Source organism: Marmota marmota, unplaced genomic scaffold (assembly GCF_001458135.2).
Source record: "Marmota marmota marmota unplaced genomic scaffold, marMar, whole genome shotgun sequence".
Taxonomy (NCBI): Eukaryota; Metazoa; Chordata; class Mammalia; order Rodentia; family Sciuridae; genus Marmota; species Marmota marmota.
In genome coordinates, this window is record NW_025999999.1 from 14525568 (window position 1) to 14542900 (window position 17333).

The following is a 17333-nucleotide window of genomic DNA, read 5'->3' on the forward strand; positions in this document are numbered from 1 at the left end:
TCTCTGATTTGATATCAAGCTCCTTGATCCATTTTGAGTTAACTTTTGTGCATGGCGAGAGAAAGGGATTCAGTTTCATTTTGTTGCATATGGATTTCCAGTTTTCCCTGCACCATTTGTTGAAGATGCTAGCAGATCCCATTTTTGAAAGAGTGATGATAAACCAAGATTTTCCATTGAGCGGCTTTATTTATTCTCTTTTATGCTTGAAGTTTATTATTTTCCAGTATTTCAGCTACACCTAGTGTTATCAGAATGACCACTTGTGAAGATAAAGTGTGTCTTTTATTCTGGATAGATAAGAATTTGCAGTACATTAGCACTATGTAAAATATCCATTTGTTTTCTGGATTAATTTTTCTACAATTTTTTAAAATTTATTTATTCTGATTAGGTATATATGACAGCAGAATGCATTTTGTACAATGTACAACACATTGTACATTGATTCATTTCTCTGGTTGTATACAATGTAGCATCACATCATATGTGCAGTCATGCATGTACCTGGGGTAATGATGTCCATCTCATTCCACCATCTTTCCTGTCCCCACCCCCTTTGTCCAATCAGAGTTCCTCCATTCTTCCCATCCACCCCCAGCTTTTGTGCTATATTTTTAACACCTGGGGCTGAGGATATGGCTCAGGGGTGGAGTGTTTGCCTAGTATGCATAAGGCCCTGGATTCGATCCCCAGAACTACACGTGCAGAAAAAATTTCATCAGTCCACCTGGCAGTGGTACATGCCTATAATCTCATCAGCTCAAAAGCCTGAGGCAGTAGGACTGCAAGTTTGAGCCCAACCTTAGCAAATTTAGCTAGACTATCTCAGAATTTTAAGGGGCTGGAAATGTTGCTCATGAGTAGAGTGCCCTGGGTCTAATCCCTACTACCAAAAAAAAAAAAAAATACCTGCTGTATGAAAAAATGTCTTGGGTAGTTTTGTCATGGTTTTGTTTGTTTCTTTTATTCTGTGTATCTTAAAATAAATTTAGACTTTTTTACTGATTTTAATGGTATCTTGGTCTCACTTACTGATATGGAGGAGAAACTCTTTGATAGCTGTGAATAAGCTACAGTAATGTTTCTTATTTTTTCCTAGGCTATATTATTATTTTTTTATTCTAAAATTCTGGAGTGAATATGACAGAAGTAGTAAGGTTTAGGTTATTAATGACAAATTAATTTCTTTTTAGCAATATTTTCTAGGATAATCCATTTTACGGTTTGTGTTTTCTTGTTCTGTACTCTGCCAACTCCTTTTAAAAATCAAAATTTGATTTTTCAGTAGCTTCAATGAGGTATAACTGATATACAATAAATTGTACATACTTAAAAAAGTACATTACCTGTGAAGTCATCACATTTAAGATAGTGAATATGTTTGTCACTAAGAAATGTTTCTCATTCCCCTTGTTAATTTCTCCTTCCATTAGCTTTTGGAACCAGTGATGTACTTTCATAATGTCACTATGGATTGTCACTATGAAATTGAATTTTAAATTTGAATTGTTTTTATTCCCATAGAAACTGGATCAGGATCTCAATGAAGTCAAAGCTCGAGTAGAAGAACTGGACAGAAAATATTATGAAGTAAAAAATAAGAAAGATGAATTACAAAGTGAAAGAAAGTTAGTATAGACTAAAATGCCAAATTTTTTTTTTTTTTTTTTAGTAATGTTGATTATGGATTGTTACGTGGTCTTTATGTTATAAATTAACTAAGTTTAATTTCAGTATTTTATTCTATAGTGTATATTGTAAGTGCATCTTATGTGTGTTTAAAATTAAAGGTCATCTAATTTTTATTAATTAGTTACTTGTGGAGAGAGGAAAATGCAGAACAGCAAGCACTTGCTGCTAAAAGAGAAGATCTTGAAAAGAAGCAGCAACTTCTTAGAGCAGCAACAGGAAAGGTAGGCAAGTTCTTTGCATTACCCAAGTAGTTGAGTCAGTCATCGTTGCAAGAATTTAGTAGCTTTCAAGCTGTAGGTATTAAGTTCTAGGTAATAAATAGGAAAGTAGAGTCCAAATCACTTATCCTATAAATGTGAAACAATAGAGATTATATAATTATCCTGATGGTATACCAACCATGTTATTAATGATAGCACTTTTGAGTTTTAGGCAAAGAACCCATTTTTTCACCCTAGTGTCACAGAGCAGACCCATAATATAAAGTGTTAAGTGTAGTTGACATATTTTAAGGGGATGATATGCTTGATGAGGAGAATGTTTACTCTCTGGTATATATTTAAATGTATGATGTAATGGGCTTCTTACCAGCAGGAAAGCCTTTGGTGATACTGATGTTTTTCACTAAACAATTTATAGGCCATTTTAAATGGAATAGATAGTATAAACAAAGTGTTGGACCATTTTCGTCGAAAAGGAATAAACCAACATGTACAAAATGGCTATCATGGCATTGTGATGAATAACTTTGAGTGTGAGCCGGCCTTTTACACATGTGTGGAAGTCACTGCTGGAAACAGGTGAAATTTTTTTGCTTGATATTGAGGGTTTGGGGAGGTAAGAGGGAGTAAGAATAACCTAAAAAACAACTCTTCATAATTTTTGTATAATATGTGTTCCATTATCTCATATCCTTGAGGTTCCTTATTTAACTTTAAAGAAGTAGGTGCCAAGTATTTGTTTCTAATTGTGTGAAGTAGAACTTTCCCTATTTTGGGCTCCCCTTCCTTTATTGGAATATTCTACTTAATCTTTTTCAGTACAGTGGAATTACATGGGAAAACTGAATTGTTTGATGCTTAAATGTTTACAATATTTTGAAATCTAGCAGTAAAGATGTGTCTTTTCTTTTTTATTGTTTATATGTAGGTTATTTTATCACATTGTTGATTCAGATGAAGTCAGCACAAAGATTTTAATGGAGTTTAATAAAATGAATCTTCCCGGAGAGGTCACTTTTCTCCCTCTTAACAAGTTAGATGTCAGGGATACTGCCTATCCTGAAACCAATGTAAGTCAACATATGTTAAGGTCTCTTTTATTAAATTACCTCTATTGTAGATTCTTTTTATTACATATTAGTGCCTGGGTACTATACATGGAGATTCAGTAGCCTAGAGCAAAGTTACTGTTTGGTGGGATTGAGGAGAACAGAGATTATAGCCAAGATTTATGAAACAAATCATTGCAGATATGTAAATCTTCAGGGTGACAATAATAAAATTATGGAATTGGGGAAAAATTCCTGAGGACTGTCATTTAAAGGGAATTTTAAAAAGTTTTCTGGTTATGCTTTTAATATATTTTATAAATTAAATGAAAAGTGGCTAGGAAGATGATAAAGTCTGAAAGCATAATGTTTCTAATTAGCACAGTTTAAGTGGATTAAAAATATTCTTCAGACATCATTCTTGAAAAAAATGTTATTACTTTGAGGTCCTTGTCCTCAGAATGTTGATAATAATAGCAGCTCTTAAGTATTGTGGAGGAAAATTGAGTTTTAAAAACATGATGTATGAGTGAAGCAAAAGACACATAAGAATGGAAGTGTGGTTCCATTTATATAACATACACAAAACTGAATTTAGGTAATAGAATTAGAAAGATATGCAAGGAAGTGATTAGCACAAAGTCGTGATAATGGTTACCTCCAGCAGGTAATTACTGTGGCTTCTGGACTGTCAACAGTGTTCTGTTTCTTATATATGGTGGTTATATTAGTGTTCTCTTTATAATTATTAATTTAAGCTTAATATGTACATATTACATTTTTTATATGTAGGATATATTTCATAATTCAGAAAAATCTATAAAAATCCTTTTCAGATAGTTTAGGAAAGAGGAAAAAATGAAAATACATGACATCTGCAGATACTACATGAATTACTTTGCATGTATTAACTCATTTAGTCTTTATAACTTTAAAAGGAAGAAACTATTATTTCAAAGTTTTGTATGTAAGTAATTGTTATCTAGGGAAATTAAGCAATTTATCCCAGCACACATCTGATAAGTGGAAGAACTAAGATTTGAATTTGGGCAGCCTGACTCCAAAGCTATTAAGCTTTTTATCACCATGTGCTCTACTATTGAAAACTTTGAGGATTAAATATCCAGGATATTTCATTTTATTATTTTTTTTGTGGTGCTAGGAATTGAATAGCAGCCCAGATCTGCTGCCAGTACACTATATTCCCAGCCCTCTAGATTTTAGTAGAATGATTGTTTCAATATCTTCAATAAAAAAACTGGTAGTTTTGAAGTATATTTGTGTTTGTATTTATAAAGATATAATTCTGCAAACAGTTTTTAATTAGCTGTGTTGTTACCTCCTTGCTTATTAATGAAATATTCATTTTTAGGATGCTATTCCTATGATCAGTAAACTGAGGTACAATCCCAGATTTGACAAAGCTTTCAAACATGTATTTGGAAAGACACTTATTTGTCGAAGCATGGAAGTTTCAACCCAACTGGCACGTGCTTTCACTATGGACTGCATTACTTTGGAAGGTTTGTAATAGTAATTCTTAACTTTGAACAAATAAATCTAATAAATAATTTTAACACATATAACAAGCTGTATAATAATATATCTCTTGAGCTGTATGCATGTCTGATGAGTATATCTTGGATAGTAATTAAAAGGTTCAAGAGTATTTAAAAACCCATGTCCGATTTTTTTTTATCATTTTTTAAACAGTGGGTTCAAGTGAGAATGCAATCAGGCTGCCCTTGATATTGATTTTTTTTTTCTTTTTTTTAATGTATAAACATTTGGTTCTTAACCTTTTTTGCACTGTGGGCTCCTTTGGCTCTTTGAAGCTTATGAATCCTTTCTCAAAAGAATTTAAATGCATAAAGTAATATACTTTGGATCACAAAGGAAACCTGTTATATTGGTATGTATCACAATATTTAAAAAATATGATATAGTAATGCATTATTAAATGTATTAAAGACAAGATTTAGCAAAGTCTTTAGTAACTAAGATTTTGAAACACAGATACATGTAAACAAAATTTTGAGATCTGTGACAAGCATAATTTTACATGAAAATAATTTTGCTTCTCTTCATAACAAAGTTATGAGTACTTACAATACCATAGTTATTCACTACAGAAAGAAGTATTAAATAAAGATGTACATTTTAGGGGGGCTGGGGTTGTGGCTCAGTGGTAAGAGTGCTCGCCTCGCATTTGTGGGATCCTGGGTCGATCCTCAGCACCACATAAAAATAAATAAGTGAAATAAAGGTATTGTGTCCAACTACAACTAAAAAATAAATGTTAAAAAAAAAAAGATGTACATTTTTCCCCACCCAAGTCACAGGTCTGAATGTTATCTGTGGAATGCAGGTTAAGAACTCTTGGTATGTTATTTGACTTCATTGTTTCATTTTTTAATTTTTCTTTATAATTTGTTGGAGAAAAGAAAGACAACATTCCTATTCCCAGTTTTGTTCTTGTTGCTGCTGAACCAACTGAGAATAAGTTGTAAGCATCTTGGTTCTTCATCTCTAAAACTTAAGCCTGTGTTTTATAAATAAGAGCATTTTCCATTGTAACCACCTTATATTATTCTTACACCTAAGAAATTGAACATTAACTTAATAACATCTAAAAAGTAACCACATTCAAACGATGTCATTTGAATTGTTTTTCTATTCAGGATTCAATCAAGGATACATGCAATGTCTTCTCTTTAGATTCTTTAAATATAAGACAGTTCTTCTGTTCCCTTCTCTTAGCCCACTACCTCCTGAAATTGACTTAGAGAGTGATCCATTTTCTAAATTTATTTTATAGTTTCCTTATGGTTAAATTCAGGTTAAACTTTCTTGGTATGAGTGCTTACATGAGCGATGTGTACCTCTTACTGCATCATTTACTATGTCCCACTCTTGGTGATGCTAAATTCAATCACTAGCAGATCTCTCAGCTAACAGTAAAGGGGCGTTTCCCCTTTGTAACTAAGTCATATGTGCAGTTGTTCTTTAAAACTGAGTATTAGGTTCCCTAACAACTTTTTAAGCATTCTTTGTTGACTCTTGCCTAAACTACTTATTATACTTGGGGTTTTGAAATGGCAATTCTTAGATTCTTTCATTGCCTCTATACATATTAACTGTTAGCTTTCTGTAAAAAAGAGTACTGTGTGTTTATTTATTTTTGGCACTGGGGATTGAACTCAGGAATTCAACCACCAGCCACAACCCTAGCCCTATTTTGTATTTTGAGACAGGGTCTAAACACTGAGTTGCTTAGGGCCTCACTGAGTTTCAGAGGCTGGCTTTGAACTCATGATCCTTCTGCCTCAGCTTCCCGAGCTACTGGGATTACAGGCATGCACCACAGTGCCCAGCTACTTGTTTATTTTTAAGTATCACTGACTCATGGATTTTTTTAATTCAGTATTATTACATTGCTATTATTTTTGATGCTCTGATTTTTTCCAAACTAGTTCTTAGTGTCATATTGATATGTCCTCATTAGTCTTTAGAACTTTTGCTTTCTGCTAGATGTTAAGGCTTATCTAGAAGGTACATTTTTAATTCTCATTGTGTAATTTAAAGCCTTTGATAAGTATTTGATTATAAGTCAGTTTATCATTGAATAAAATTGTTATACAGAATCACTACCTTTATCATGTTTTGTTTATAGGTGACCAAGTCAGTCATCGGGGTGCTCTAACTGGAGGTTATTATGACACAAGGAAGTCTCGACTTGAATTACAAAAAGATGTTAGAAAAGCAGAAGAAGAACTGGGTGAGCTTGAAGCAAAGCTCAATGAAAACCTGCGCAGAAATATTGAAAATATCTTTTTATTTTGTGCTTAATGGTGGACACTGTGGAGAAAACTACATTTTGATTGTAGCTAATCTTTTACATGTTGGGTGTAATATATATATAATGTGTTTTACTTTGGCTTTTATTTAAGCAGAAGAGCTTATGTTTGTCTCTTTAGCTTCTGAAGACTAAGGGGAAAAAACCTAAAAAGAACTTTTTATTTTTATATTGATTCTTTGCTTAACTATTAGTAGCTAATACCAGTGTGTTTACTTTTGAAGGAAAAGAATCTTAGGAACACCAAGTTTTTAAGGCTATCGGGCAAAGAGGAAACCAAGGATTAGTCACTGAATTATGGGACGAAACCTGGGTGGTGTTCCAAGGAGAAGGGTTGGAGGTATGGGTAATGCCCTATAATGTATGGATGTCAGTATATCAGGAATGAAAAATGTCCATTAGAACTTACTATCTGAGGTCATTTGGTGCAAACGCAGATTTAATATTAGTGGAGGAAATGGCCATGAAATAGGCAAATCTGAGTAACCATGGTTGTTCTTTGAAATAAAAATTGTGCAACATGGAGAGTGGCTAGTTCAGCACACAACTGAAATAGTTCTGCCATATGCATTTTCTTAAAAACAAACAGTGCTTTGGAAATACAGGAGTACTTGATGTGTGCTTCCTAGTTTCTCATACAATGTGAAGAATACAGGTACTTGAACATTGAGAATAGTTATTTGTTACTACTACAAGGACATTTTAAGTAAAACTGGTATTTTTTTTTAACTGAATTTATAGCTTCTGTGCCATCAATGTAAACAGCAACACAAAACAACAGTTGAGCTTTTTAGCTTTAACATAGCCAAGATTTACATTTCATACTTTTAGAACATGTGACATATAACCTGGTAAGAATTTTCCTTAGCCTTGTATATGGATTAATAATGAAATTGATCAGTTGATGAATCAAATGCAGCAGATAGAAACCCAACAAAGGAAATTTAAAGCATCCAGAGACAGCATATTATCAGAAATGAAGATGTTGAAAGAGAAGCGGCAGCAGTCAGAGAAGACCTTTATGCCTAAGGTTTGTTAAGTATGTCTTTTATTATAGATTTGTTTTTATTATATAGAATCGGGGTGATAGCTTGGGGATGTAGCTCAGTAGTACGGCACTTATCCAATGTATGTAAGGCCCTGGGTTCAACCCTGGCATGGCAAATAACAAAACTAAAAGGATACTTGTGATTATATAGAATTGGGGGTGAATCATGTATTATATGGGTTATCATTGAATCTCATATATTCCATTTTTATTTGAACCCATACTTCTAGACATTTACATCTCTCTGTAAAGTACTTAAATTCATATGTACCCAGAATCTTTTATTGTAGATTGCATTCAGGCTGCACACCTTAATTGGATAAACAGACATTTTGAGATATGGCATAATAGTGCTGTCTGATAATTGGTATTTAATTTGTCAGTATCCATTTTTGTCTAGAAAGCATTATGAAACTATTTGAATACTTGACTGAATGTTGTCCAGATTATATTAAAATGAGTAGAAGCAGACTTATACAAAGAATAGTTCATTATTGTATCGTAAACTTGAAGCAGTTTAGGCAAGAACTTTTTATTTAGAATCTCAGTAGTACTGAGATTTAAAAAAAAAAAGAAAGAAATGCTCACAGTTACACTCTTCCAAAATATTCTTTTTGTTCCTATGGATACTTCTGAAAAGTTTTGTATAGTTTAACCATGAAATATGGTTTGTCCCTCCCTCACGGAGTAAATGTTTTTCTTTTCTTTTCTAAATATTAGATTTAATTAGTATAGGGGTTTGGGTATGTAGTTCAGTGGTGGAATGCTTGCCTGGCATGCTTGTGACCCTGAGTTCATTTACTCAATACCATTGAAAGGAAAAAGGAAGGGAAAAAATAATACAAAAAAGAAAAAGTACAGTTGCTCCTTGGTTTATGATGGGATTGTGTCTTGATAAACCATCAGAAGTTGAAAATATCCCAAGGAAAAATGCATTTAATACACCTAACCTACAGAACATTATAACTTAGCAACACATTATAGCACCTAATATTTAATTGGGTTGTGATTATTTTAGTTGGCTTTAATGTCATGTAGATTTTTTCTAGTTTTTCATTATTAGTAATAATGGTTAATACCTTTATTAAGAAATGGATAATTTGTCATGTAGCAACGTAGCTTACAAAGTTTGGAAGCAAGTTTGCATGCTATGGAGTCCACCAGAGAATCACTGAAAGCGGAACTAGGAACTGATTTGCTTTCTCAACTTAGTCTGGAAGATCAGAAAAGGGTAGATGCACTGAATGATGAAATTCGTCAACTTCAGCAGGCAAGTACACCTGATGGGGAAAAAAAATTCGCTGATAATTAGCTGTTATGAAAATTGCCTTTCTTGCCAAATAAAAGAATATGAAGGGGAATTACTGGGGAATGAAATTGGCCAAATTATTTTATGTGCACATATGTATATGTACAGTGGTTACTGCTATCATATATAATGATAATGAACCAATGGAGTATGAAAGAAAAGAATATTGAGAAAATACAAAAATGAGACTTGGGCCTTAATACTCATAGGAGTAAGTAAGGTTTTAATTAGGTGTTTCTAAGACATTTGGGGTATGTTAGGATTATATAAGAAATCTTCACTTTGTTATTTAATGCACATTTATCATTAGTACCATTGAGCTACTTAAATCAAATATAAATACTGATCGGACCAACTTTATATATTCAATAATATTGTCTTGAATAACATTTGATGTTTTTAATGCATAATTATAAATAACACTGAGACCAAAAAATAAAAAGCAAGAAAATAAAATTTCTCGGCACCATGTCTTTTAAAAACCAGGCACCAAACTTAGCATTCTGTTGAACAGATGAGAAAGAGAAAAATTTTTTAAATATAGGATTTCTTGAAAAGGTTTAAAATATAAAACTCCGTTTGAGCTCATTTCAACACAATGGTGCAGATAATAAAAATGTCTGAAATATTACTGCTTAGGTAGAAAACTAATTTTTATTTCTTAATTTTAGGAAAACAGACAATTACTAAATGAAAGAATTAAATTAGAAGGTATTATTACTCGAGTAGAAACTTATCTCAATGAAAATTTGAGGAAACGCTTGGACCAAGTAGAACAGGTAATTTGTTCTTTTTGAGGATTCTGTGGTGATAACCTACTAAAAGTGGTTATATGAGAGAGGATGTGATTGAAAGCATGGGCTTTTAGGATAGACAGCTATCTGCACACTAGCCCTGGGTTGGAATTCTGGCACTCCTACCTGATGTGTGATTTTTGGCAAGTCATTTAATATTTATTTTCTGTTTCCTTTTGTGTAAAATAGTAGGTTCTGCTTCATATAATTAACTGTCTTGGTACATTCTACACGCTCAGTAAATGTTAGCTAGTGTTTCCTCATTAAAGTCATGTTGAGCAATTTTCTATTAATTATGTCATTACTTTGTTTCGCTTTTAGTATACTGTCAAGTATTTGCAATCATATGAAATTTTTGTAGAAACTAGAGAATAACTATAGCAACTAATGGCAGTCAACATTTTGAAACTAACAAAATTCATATTTTATGGTTTAACACTCAGAGGTCCTTTTCTGTTGTAGGAACTCAATGAACTGAGAGAGACAGAAGGGGGTACTGTTCTCACTGCCACAACATCAGAACTTGAAGCCATTAATAAAAGAGTCAAAGATACTATGGCACGATCAGAAGGTGAATTTGTATATAGTAAAAAAATTATGGTATGATGTTAAATTTAGCTTAGTTTATAAAATGCTTGTGATAAAAATAACATCCAAATAGGCAGAAGCATGTAGTAATAATTTTTTTCCATCACCATAAGCAATTAATAGTGAATAGAGTTTAGTAGGTTAAATATAAATAGAAACTTTTTTTAAAAATTTTTTTAAAGAGAGAGTGATAGAGACAGAGAGAGAGAGAGAGAGAGAGAATTTTTTAATATTTATTTTTTAGTTTTCGGTGGACACAACATCTTTGTTTGTATGTGGTGCTGAGGATCGAATCTGGGTCGCACGCATGCCAGGCGAGTGTGCTACCGCTTGAACCACATCCCCAGCCCCTAAATAGAAACTTTTTTGTTGGGATAGATTTCTGATGATATTAAGAGAGACTGTAATTATTTATTTAGTTAACAAAAGATGAAATTCCTGAATCAAATTTCTTAATAGTTACTGAGAAGAAAGTAATTTTTTTAGCTATTTATAAATATGAACATTAAATAATCAAAACTATGAAATGGAAAGTTTCACGATTATTTTTTCAAAAAATATTTTTAGTTGTAGATGGACACGATACCTTTATTTTATTTATTTATTGTTATGATGTGCTGAGGATTGAACCCAGTGCCTCACATGTCTTAGGCAAGTGTTCCACCACTGAGCTCCAACCCCAACCCTTATGATTATTCTTGAGTAACTCATGTATTTTGTCCAGACTTAAGTGGTATATGTGCATTTTCACAGCAAAATTTAAGCAAACTCTGAAAAAGGTTAAAATGTATTTATTTTGGAAGATTTGCTCATTTTAAAAATCTTGCTCAAATAGCACTGTGGGTCTAATAGTCTAAAGCCAAATTTTGTTTCTTTCCCGTCTTAGATTTGGACAATTCCATCGATAAAACAGAAGCTGGAATTAAGGAGCTTCAGAAGAGTATGGAGCGTTGGAAAAATATGGAAAAAGAACACATGGATGCTATAAATCATGATACTAAAGAACTGGAAAAGATGACAAATCGACAAGGCATGCTATTGAAAAAGAAAGAAGAATGTATGAAGAAAATTCGAGAACTTGGATCACTTCCTCAGGAAGCATTTGAAAAGTATCAGACACTGAGCCTCAAACAAGTAAATCAACAAGGATTTAAATTTGAAGTTTCATTGCAGATTTCCCTGTAGTATGTGAACTTATTTACGTATTTTCTTTTCTTTGTAGTTATTTCGAAAACTCGAACAGTGCAACACTGAGTTAAAGAAGTACAGCCATGTCAACAAAAAAGCTTTAGATCAGTTTGTAAATTTTTCTGAGCAGAAAGAAAAGTTAATAAAGCGTCAAGAAGAGTTGGATAGGGGGTACAAATCAATTATGGAACTGATGAATGTACTCGAACTTCGAAAATATGAAGCTATTCAGTTAACTTTCAAACAGGTATGTTCTGCTTATTGTTTAAAAAATGCAAGATGAAAACTTCATCTGTTACTCAGTAAGGTTAATCTAATATACTTGAATAAATCTGGTATATAAGTTGCTAACTTGTAGTAATTTGGATGTTTTTATGTAACTCTGAGAAGAATCTTTATCTCTTGTTCTTAATATAAAAAATATTCCCAATACTTTTAAATACTTGTCTTTGTTTTAAGTAGTAGTATATATAATTCCTTTTAAGCAAAATTTATATTTGAATTGACACTTTTTTTTTTTGTTAAGGTATCCAAGAACTTCAGTGAAGTATTCCAGAAGTTAGTACCTGGCGGCAAAGCTACTCTGGTGATGAAGAAAGGAGATGTGGAAGGCAGTCAGTCTCAGGATGAAGGAGAAGGGAGTGGTGAAAGTGAGAGGGGTTCTGGGTCACAAAGCAGTGTTCCATCAGTTGACCAGTTCACAGGAGTTGGAATTAGGGTAAAATATTTGTATCTTTTATTTTATTCACTACAATATCATAGAATTTATAGAATCTTTTGCACATCTAAATTATACTTCATATGCAATTTAATTTAAGAAGTGATAATGATTCTACTACCCTCTGGGATATTAACTCTTAATATGTTTTCCTAGGTGTCGTTTACAGGAAAACAAGGTGAAATGAGGGAAATGCAACAGCTTTCAGGTGGACAGAAATCCTTAGTAGCCCTTGCTCTGATTTTTGCCATTCAGAAATGTGACCCAGCTCCTTTTTACTTGTTTGATGAAATTGACCAAGCTCTGGATGCTCAACACCGAAAGGCTGTGTCAGGTACAGTTTTGGTTTTGTGCTTAAAATGAGAACTTGCTTAAAGGTGATACCTTACCTCTTTTATTACTATGTTTTCTTGTTGTTGGAAATATTTGGGGCAAGTAGATTGTATATACTAGGTAAACAAGATAATTTGTCTTTTAATAGTTTTTTAGAAGTTTGGTATTTGACTATTTTTCAAGGTTTAGTTATGTGAGAAATAGATATACTATTTTGAATTAAGTGAAAATTACTTTAATTAAATTTTATTAAAATCTGCTTTGTTTACTCAGCATTAAAATAGTACCTGACAAACAGTTTTGTGCTCAAAAGTCTAATTCTTATAAGTCCAAAAGGTTTTGGGGGGGTAGTGGATAGCAGAAGAAAGATGATATGTATGTGTGTATGAGAAAACCATTAGAAGATTCTTTATAGTAAACAACTGTTTCTGTAGCTTTAAGATACTGGGTTTAAAGCTTTGTTCCTAATTGAAGAAGTTAAATTGGTAGTTTCTGCAGTTGTGTGCATGGAAAATAAAAGTCACAGGCTGAACCAGGCATGGTGGCACATGCCTGCTGTCCTAGTGGCTCAGGAGGCTGAGGCAGGAGGATGTGAGTTCAAAGCCAGCCTCAGCAACTTAGTGAGGCCCTAAGCAACTCAACGAGACCCTGTCTCTAAAAAAAAAAAAAGAGGGCTGGGGATGTGGCTCAGTTGTTGAGTGTTCCTGGGTTCAATTGCCCTTACCAAAGGGGGAAAAAAAGGCTGTTCTGACAATTTTGAATTTTAGATAAGAGTAAAAATATCTTTTTTTTTAATTTTTAGATCTCCTGAGAAAAGGGATTTATTAAATTATTTCTTTTTACAGATATGATTATGGAACTTGCAGTACATGCTCAATTTATTACAACTACTTTTAGGCCTGAACTGCTTGAGTCAGCTGACAAATTCTATGGTGTGAAGTTCAGAAACAAGGTAAATTTTTTTGTTGTTGTTTGTTAATAAGCATTGAATTTGTTAAATTCTGATTTTATGTTAAATTGTGAAAGAAGACAAATAATTACTAATCTGTCTCTGTAAATACATTTTTCCCAAATATCTATGAAGTTTAGCAGATATTTTGTAGCATTTATTGTTTGAATTTTCTTTATTTTCATTGATATCAAAAGACAATATCTTCCTGTCAGGTCTACTCAATGCTTCTTGAAAGCATAGTCTTTAACAATTAGTTCTATTTGGCTGTCCCACTCATACCTTTTCCTGGTTGTCTTCCAGTCTTAAGATTCTTTGATGAAATAGTAAATAATTTAAACTGAACAAAAGGAAGTTCAGGATGATAGGCATAATTACTAATCTATATCTTCAGAGCATTAAATGTATAATATTTTTAAACCCACCTATTGAATAATCACTATTATAAATAAAGATTTAACAATGCTTTAGAATCATTTGACACAATACGTACAATTTACAGGGACTAGGCTGTGTATTGTAAACATTACCTTAAACAGGGCAAACACAGATAATAATTGTATAAGATGTAATGTTTTCAACATTGTTCTGCAGGTTAGTCATATTGATGTGATCACAGCAGAGATGGCCAAGGACTTTGTAGAAGATGATACTACACATGGTTAATTGAAAAATATTGCCCACAGATTTGGAAGATGTATATAATAACATGGTTCTCATACCCAGGAACTGTAAATTTAAGCTAAATATTGGTCTTTATTGTTGTCAGACTTAGAACACACATAGTCCTTTTTTATTCTGTCTTTGTATTTTATAAGATATTCTGTAATGTTACATTTCTACTAATAGTTAAAAAATTTTGTTTCTCACACAGCTTTTTGTAAAGTGCCCTGCTTCTCCTATTTTAAATCTTTTGAAACATTCTAAATATTCTTTTCTAATTGTCAGTTATACTGCATCTTTTTTTATAGCCTCAATTAAATGATTGGCTTTATGACTTTGTGTTTTATGTGGCTTTTTATTTGTCATTTTACTGATTAGAAACCAGTTTTTCTTGGCTGAGTTTGGTGGTACACACCTGTAATCCCAGTTCCTCTGGAGGCTGAGGCAGGTGGGTTACAACCTGGTGAGACCCTGTCTCACAAAATAAAAAGGGCTGAGGATGTATCTTAATAGTAGAGCACCCCTGGGTTCAATCCCCTGTAGCACACACACACAACAGTAATAAAAATAATTTAAACGTGTACTTTTTATTTTGCCTAAGAAAGTGTCACTTTTATTTAAAAGGTGTACTTCCATATATATTTTTTTTTAATTTCATCAGTGAGTCTCATTGTGTACCTGATGGGGAACTTTTAAAAATATAACACTATTGGATGTTGAATCAAAATCTTAAATGGTTGGGATTCTAGTTATTGCTATTTCTAAAGTTCCTCATAGTGATTTTGACCTTCAGTGATGATTAGAGCCCCCTGCTTCAACTTGGTATAATGAGTTCTTTAAAAATTATTTTTTTTTAGATGGCAGTGTATTTAATAGAACTTGTGTGCTTAAAATAGTTCTAAGTGTGAGAACACTAGTGCCAAAAAAAATGAGCCTTATAATTTCCTTGTTTTTCTGGTTAAGTAAATAGTTTTAGAAGGTTTTATTACTGAAATTGCCCCTCTGAGGGTGGTCTTTAGGGATTTTTTTATCTTATTAAATGACTTTCTTGAGATATAATTCGTTCACCATAAGATTCACCCATGTGATCTATGTGTAGTTCAGTATTTTTAGTATAGTCACAGAATTGTGCAGCCATTTCTGAAATTTAATTTTAGAACATTTTTACTCCAAAATAAAACCCTGAGCTAGGCACTGTGGCACACAGCTGTAATCCCAGCAACTCAGGAGGCCAAGGCAGGAGGATCACAAGTTCGAAGCTAGCCTAGCAACTTTAGTGAGGCTCTGTCTCAAAAAGGATTGGGGGGATGTGGCTCAGTGGTTAAACACCTCAGATTCAACCCTCAGTGCCAAAAACAACAACAGCAACAAAAGGAATCCCTGTGCCTGTACCAGTCAACTCCCTCCTTTTAGCTCCTGGCAACCAAATTGACTTTGTTTTGTACTATAGATTTGCCTGTTTTGGTCATTTCATATAAATGGAAGCATATGATATATGTTTGTTTGTGACTGGTTTCTTTTACTTTGCAGAGTGTTTTCAACGTTATCCATGTTGTAGTGTGTGTGAATTTTTGTTGCTGAATAATGTTATATGAATGTGTACCATGGGTTTTTTTTTTTTAATTCATTTATCAGACACTTGGATTGTTTCTCTCTTTTTGCTATTATAAATAATGCTACAGTGAATATTGGGAACAAATTATCATGTGGGCATGTTTTCACATCTAGGAATGGAATTATTGGTTCATATGGTTACATTTTGAGGAATTGTCAAAACTTTTTTTTTTTCCCTTTTATATTCATTCATATAATAAATTCATGAGAGGATTTCCCCACATCCCCACCAAACTTCCTTTTATATATGTTTTTTATCATAGCCATTTTTGTGAGTGTGGAGTGGTATCTAGTGCCTTTAACTTATATTTTCCTGATGACAATGATGTTAAGTATCTTCATGTGTTTGTCATTTGTATATCTTCTTTGTTAAAATATCTACTCATATGTTTTGCCCATTTTTTTAATTGTTTTTTGTATTCTTATAGAATTTTTAGTTCTTTGTATATTCTGGATACAAGCCCCTTATCATCAGGTATCTAAATTTTTGTCCCAGCCTATGACTTCTTTTTTTTAAATTCTTACAATGGTGCCTTTTGAAGCACATTAAAAAAAAACACACACAAAAAAAACCCCTCATTTTAACTTAATCATATTTGTAAAGGCCCTATCTCCAATTATAGTCACATTTAGAGGTATTGGGGTTAGGCCTTAAACATGTGAATTTGGTGAAGGGACACACAATTCAGTCCCTAATAACTGCTGTCGTATGTTTATCACCCCGTATTGCTCTCAACTAACTCTAGATTTTATTCAGATTTCACTAACATTTTTAGTAATGCCCTTTTTCTCTTCTAGGATTCGCAAAGGCGAATTACATTATATTTGCCATGTATCCTCTGGTCTGTGACAGTTTGTCATTGTGTCTTTGTTTTTTATTCCTTGACAATTTTGAGAAGTATTTTTCAGATATTTGTAGAATGTTCCTCAATTTGGGTTTGTCTCATAGTTTCTTAGGATTAAATAATACCATAGAAATTAAGTATCCTCATCATTTCATATCAACAGTACATATTATTAACGTGCTTTATCACTGATGATGTTATCTTGATCCACCTCCTCAATATTATGTTTGCTAAATTTTGCCATTTTTGCACTTTTCCTCCCTTTCCCTGTTCTGTTCTTTGAAAGTATATCACTAAGTGCAGTTTACACGGAGGGTATCCTGTGACTTTGGAAAGTGCTTTTATTAGTTGTAGTAGCTTTTTTGATAGTCTGAAATTTTCAGACAGTCTTGTCATATGCAGAGTTTTATTTCTTCTTTTCCAACATATTTTCCTTTTCTTATTGACCCCACCCAACTTCACC

General features: G+C 32.8%; 1 protein-coding gene across 1 annotated transcript in view; it reads left to right on the forward strand.

Moving 5' to 3' along the window:
- Smc3 (structural maintenance of chromosomes 3) overlaps positions 1-14745 on the forward strand; it is a 32627-nt gene extending 17882 nt beyond the window's left edge. The window contains exons 14-29 of the mRNA XM_015494783.2: positions 1528-1631; positions 1817-1916; positions 2335-2495; positions 2845-2986; positions 4338-4488; positions 6639-6791; positions 7700-7851; positions 8981-9139; positions 9850-9957; positions 10435-10543; positions 11447-11694; positions 11783-11995; positions 12275-12466; positions 12623-12800; positions 13645-13751; positions 14343-14745. Of these exons, the coding sequence (XP_015350269.1) occupies positions 1528-1631; positions 1817-1916; positions 2335-2495; positions 2845-2986; positions 4338-4488; positions 6639-6791; positions 7700-7851; positions 8981-9139; positions 9850-9957; positions 10435-10543; positions 11447-11694; positions 11783-11995; positions 12275-12466; positions 12623-12800; positions 13645-13751; positions 14343-14414 (2349 nt within the window). The 3' untranslated portion in view covers positions 14415-14745. The remainder of the gene's footprint in view (positions 1-1527; positions 1632-1816; positions 1917-2334; positions 2496-2844; positions 2987-4337; positions 4489-6638; positions 6792-7699; positions 7852-8980; positions 9140-9849; positions 9958-10434; positions 10544-11446; positions 11695-11782; positions 11996-12274; positions 12467-12622; positions 12801-13644; positions 13752-14342) is intronic.
- Positions 14746-17333: the final 2588 nt, after the last annotated feature.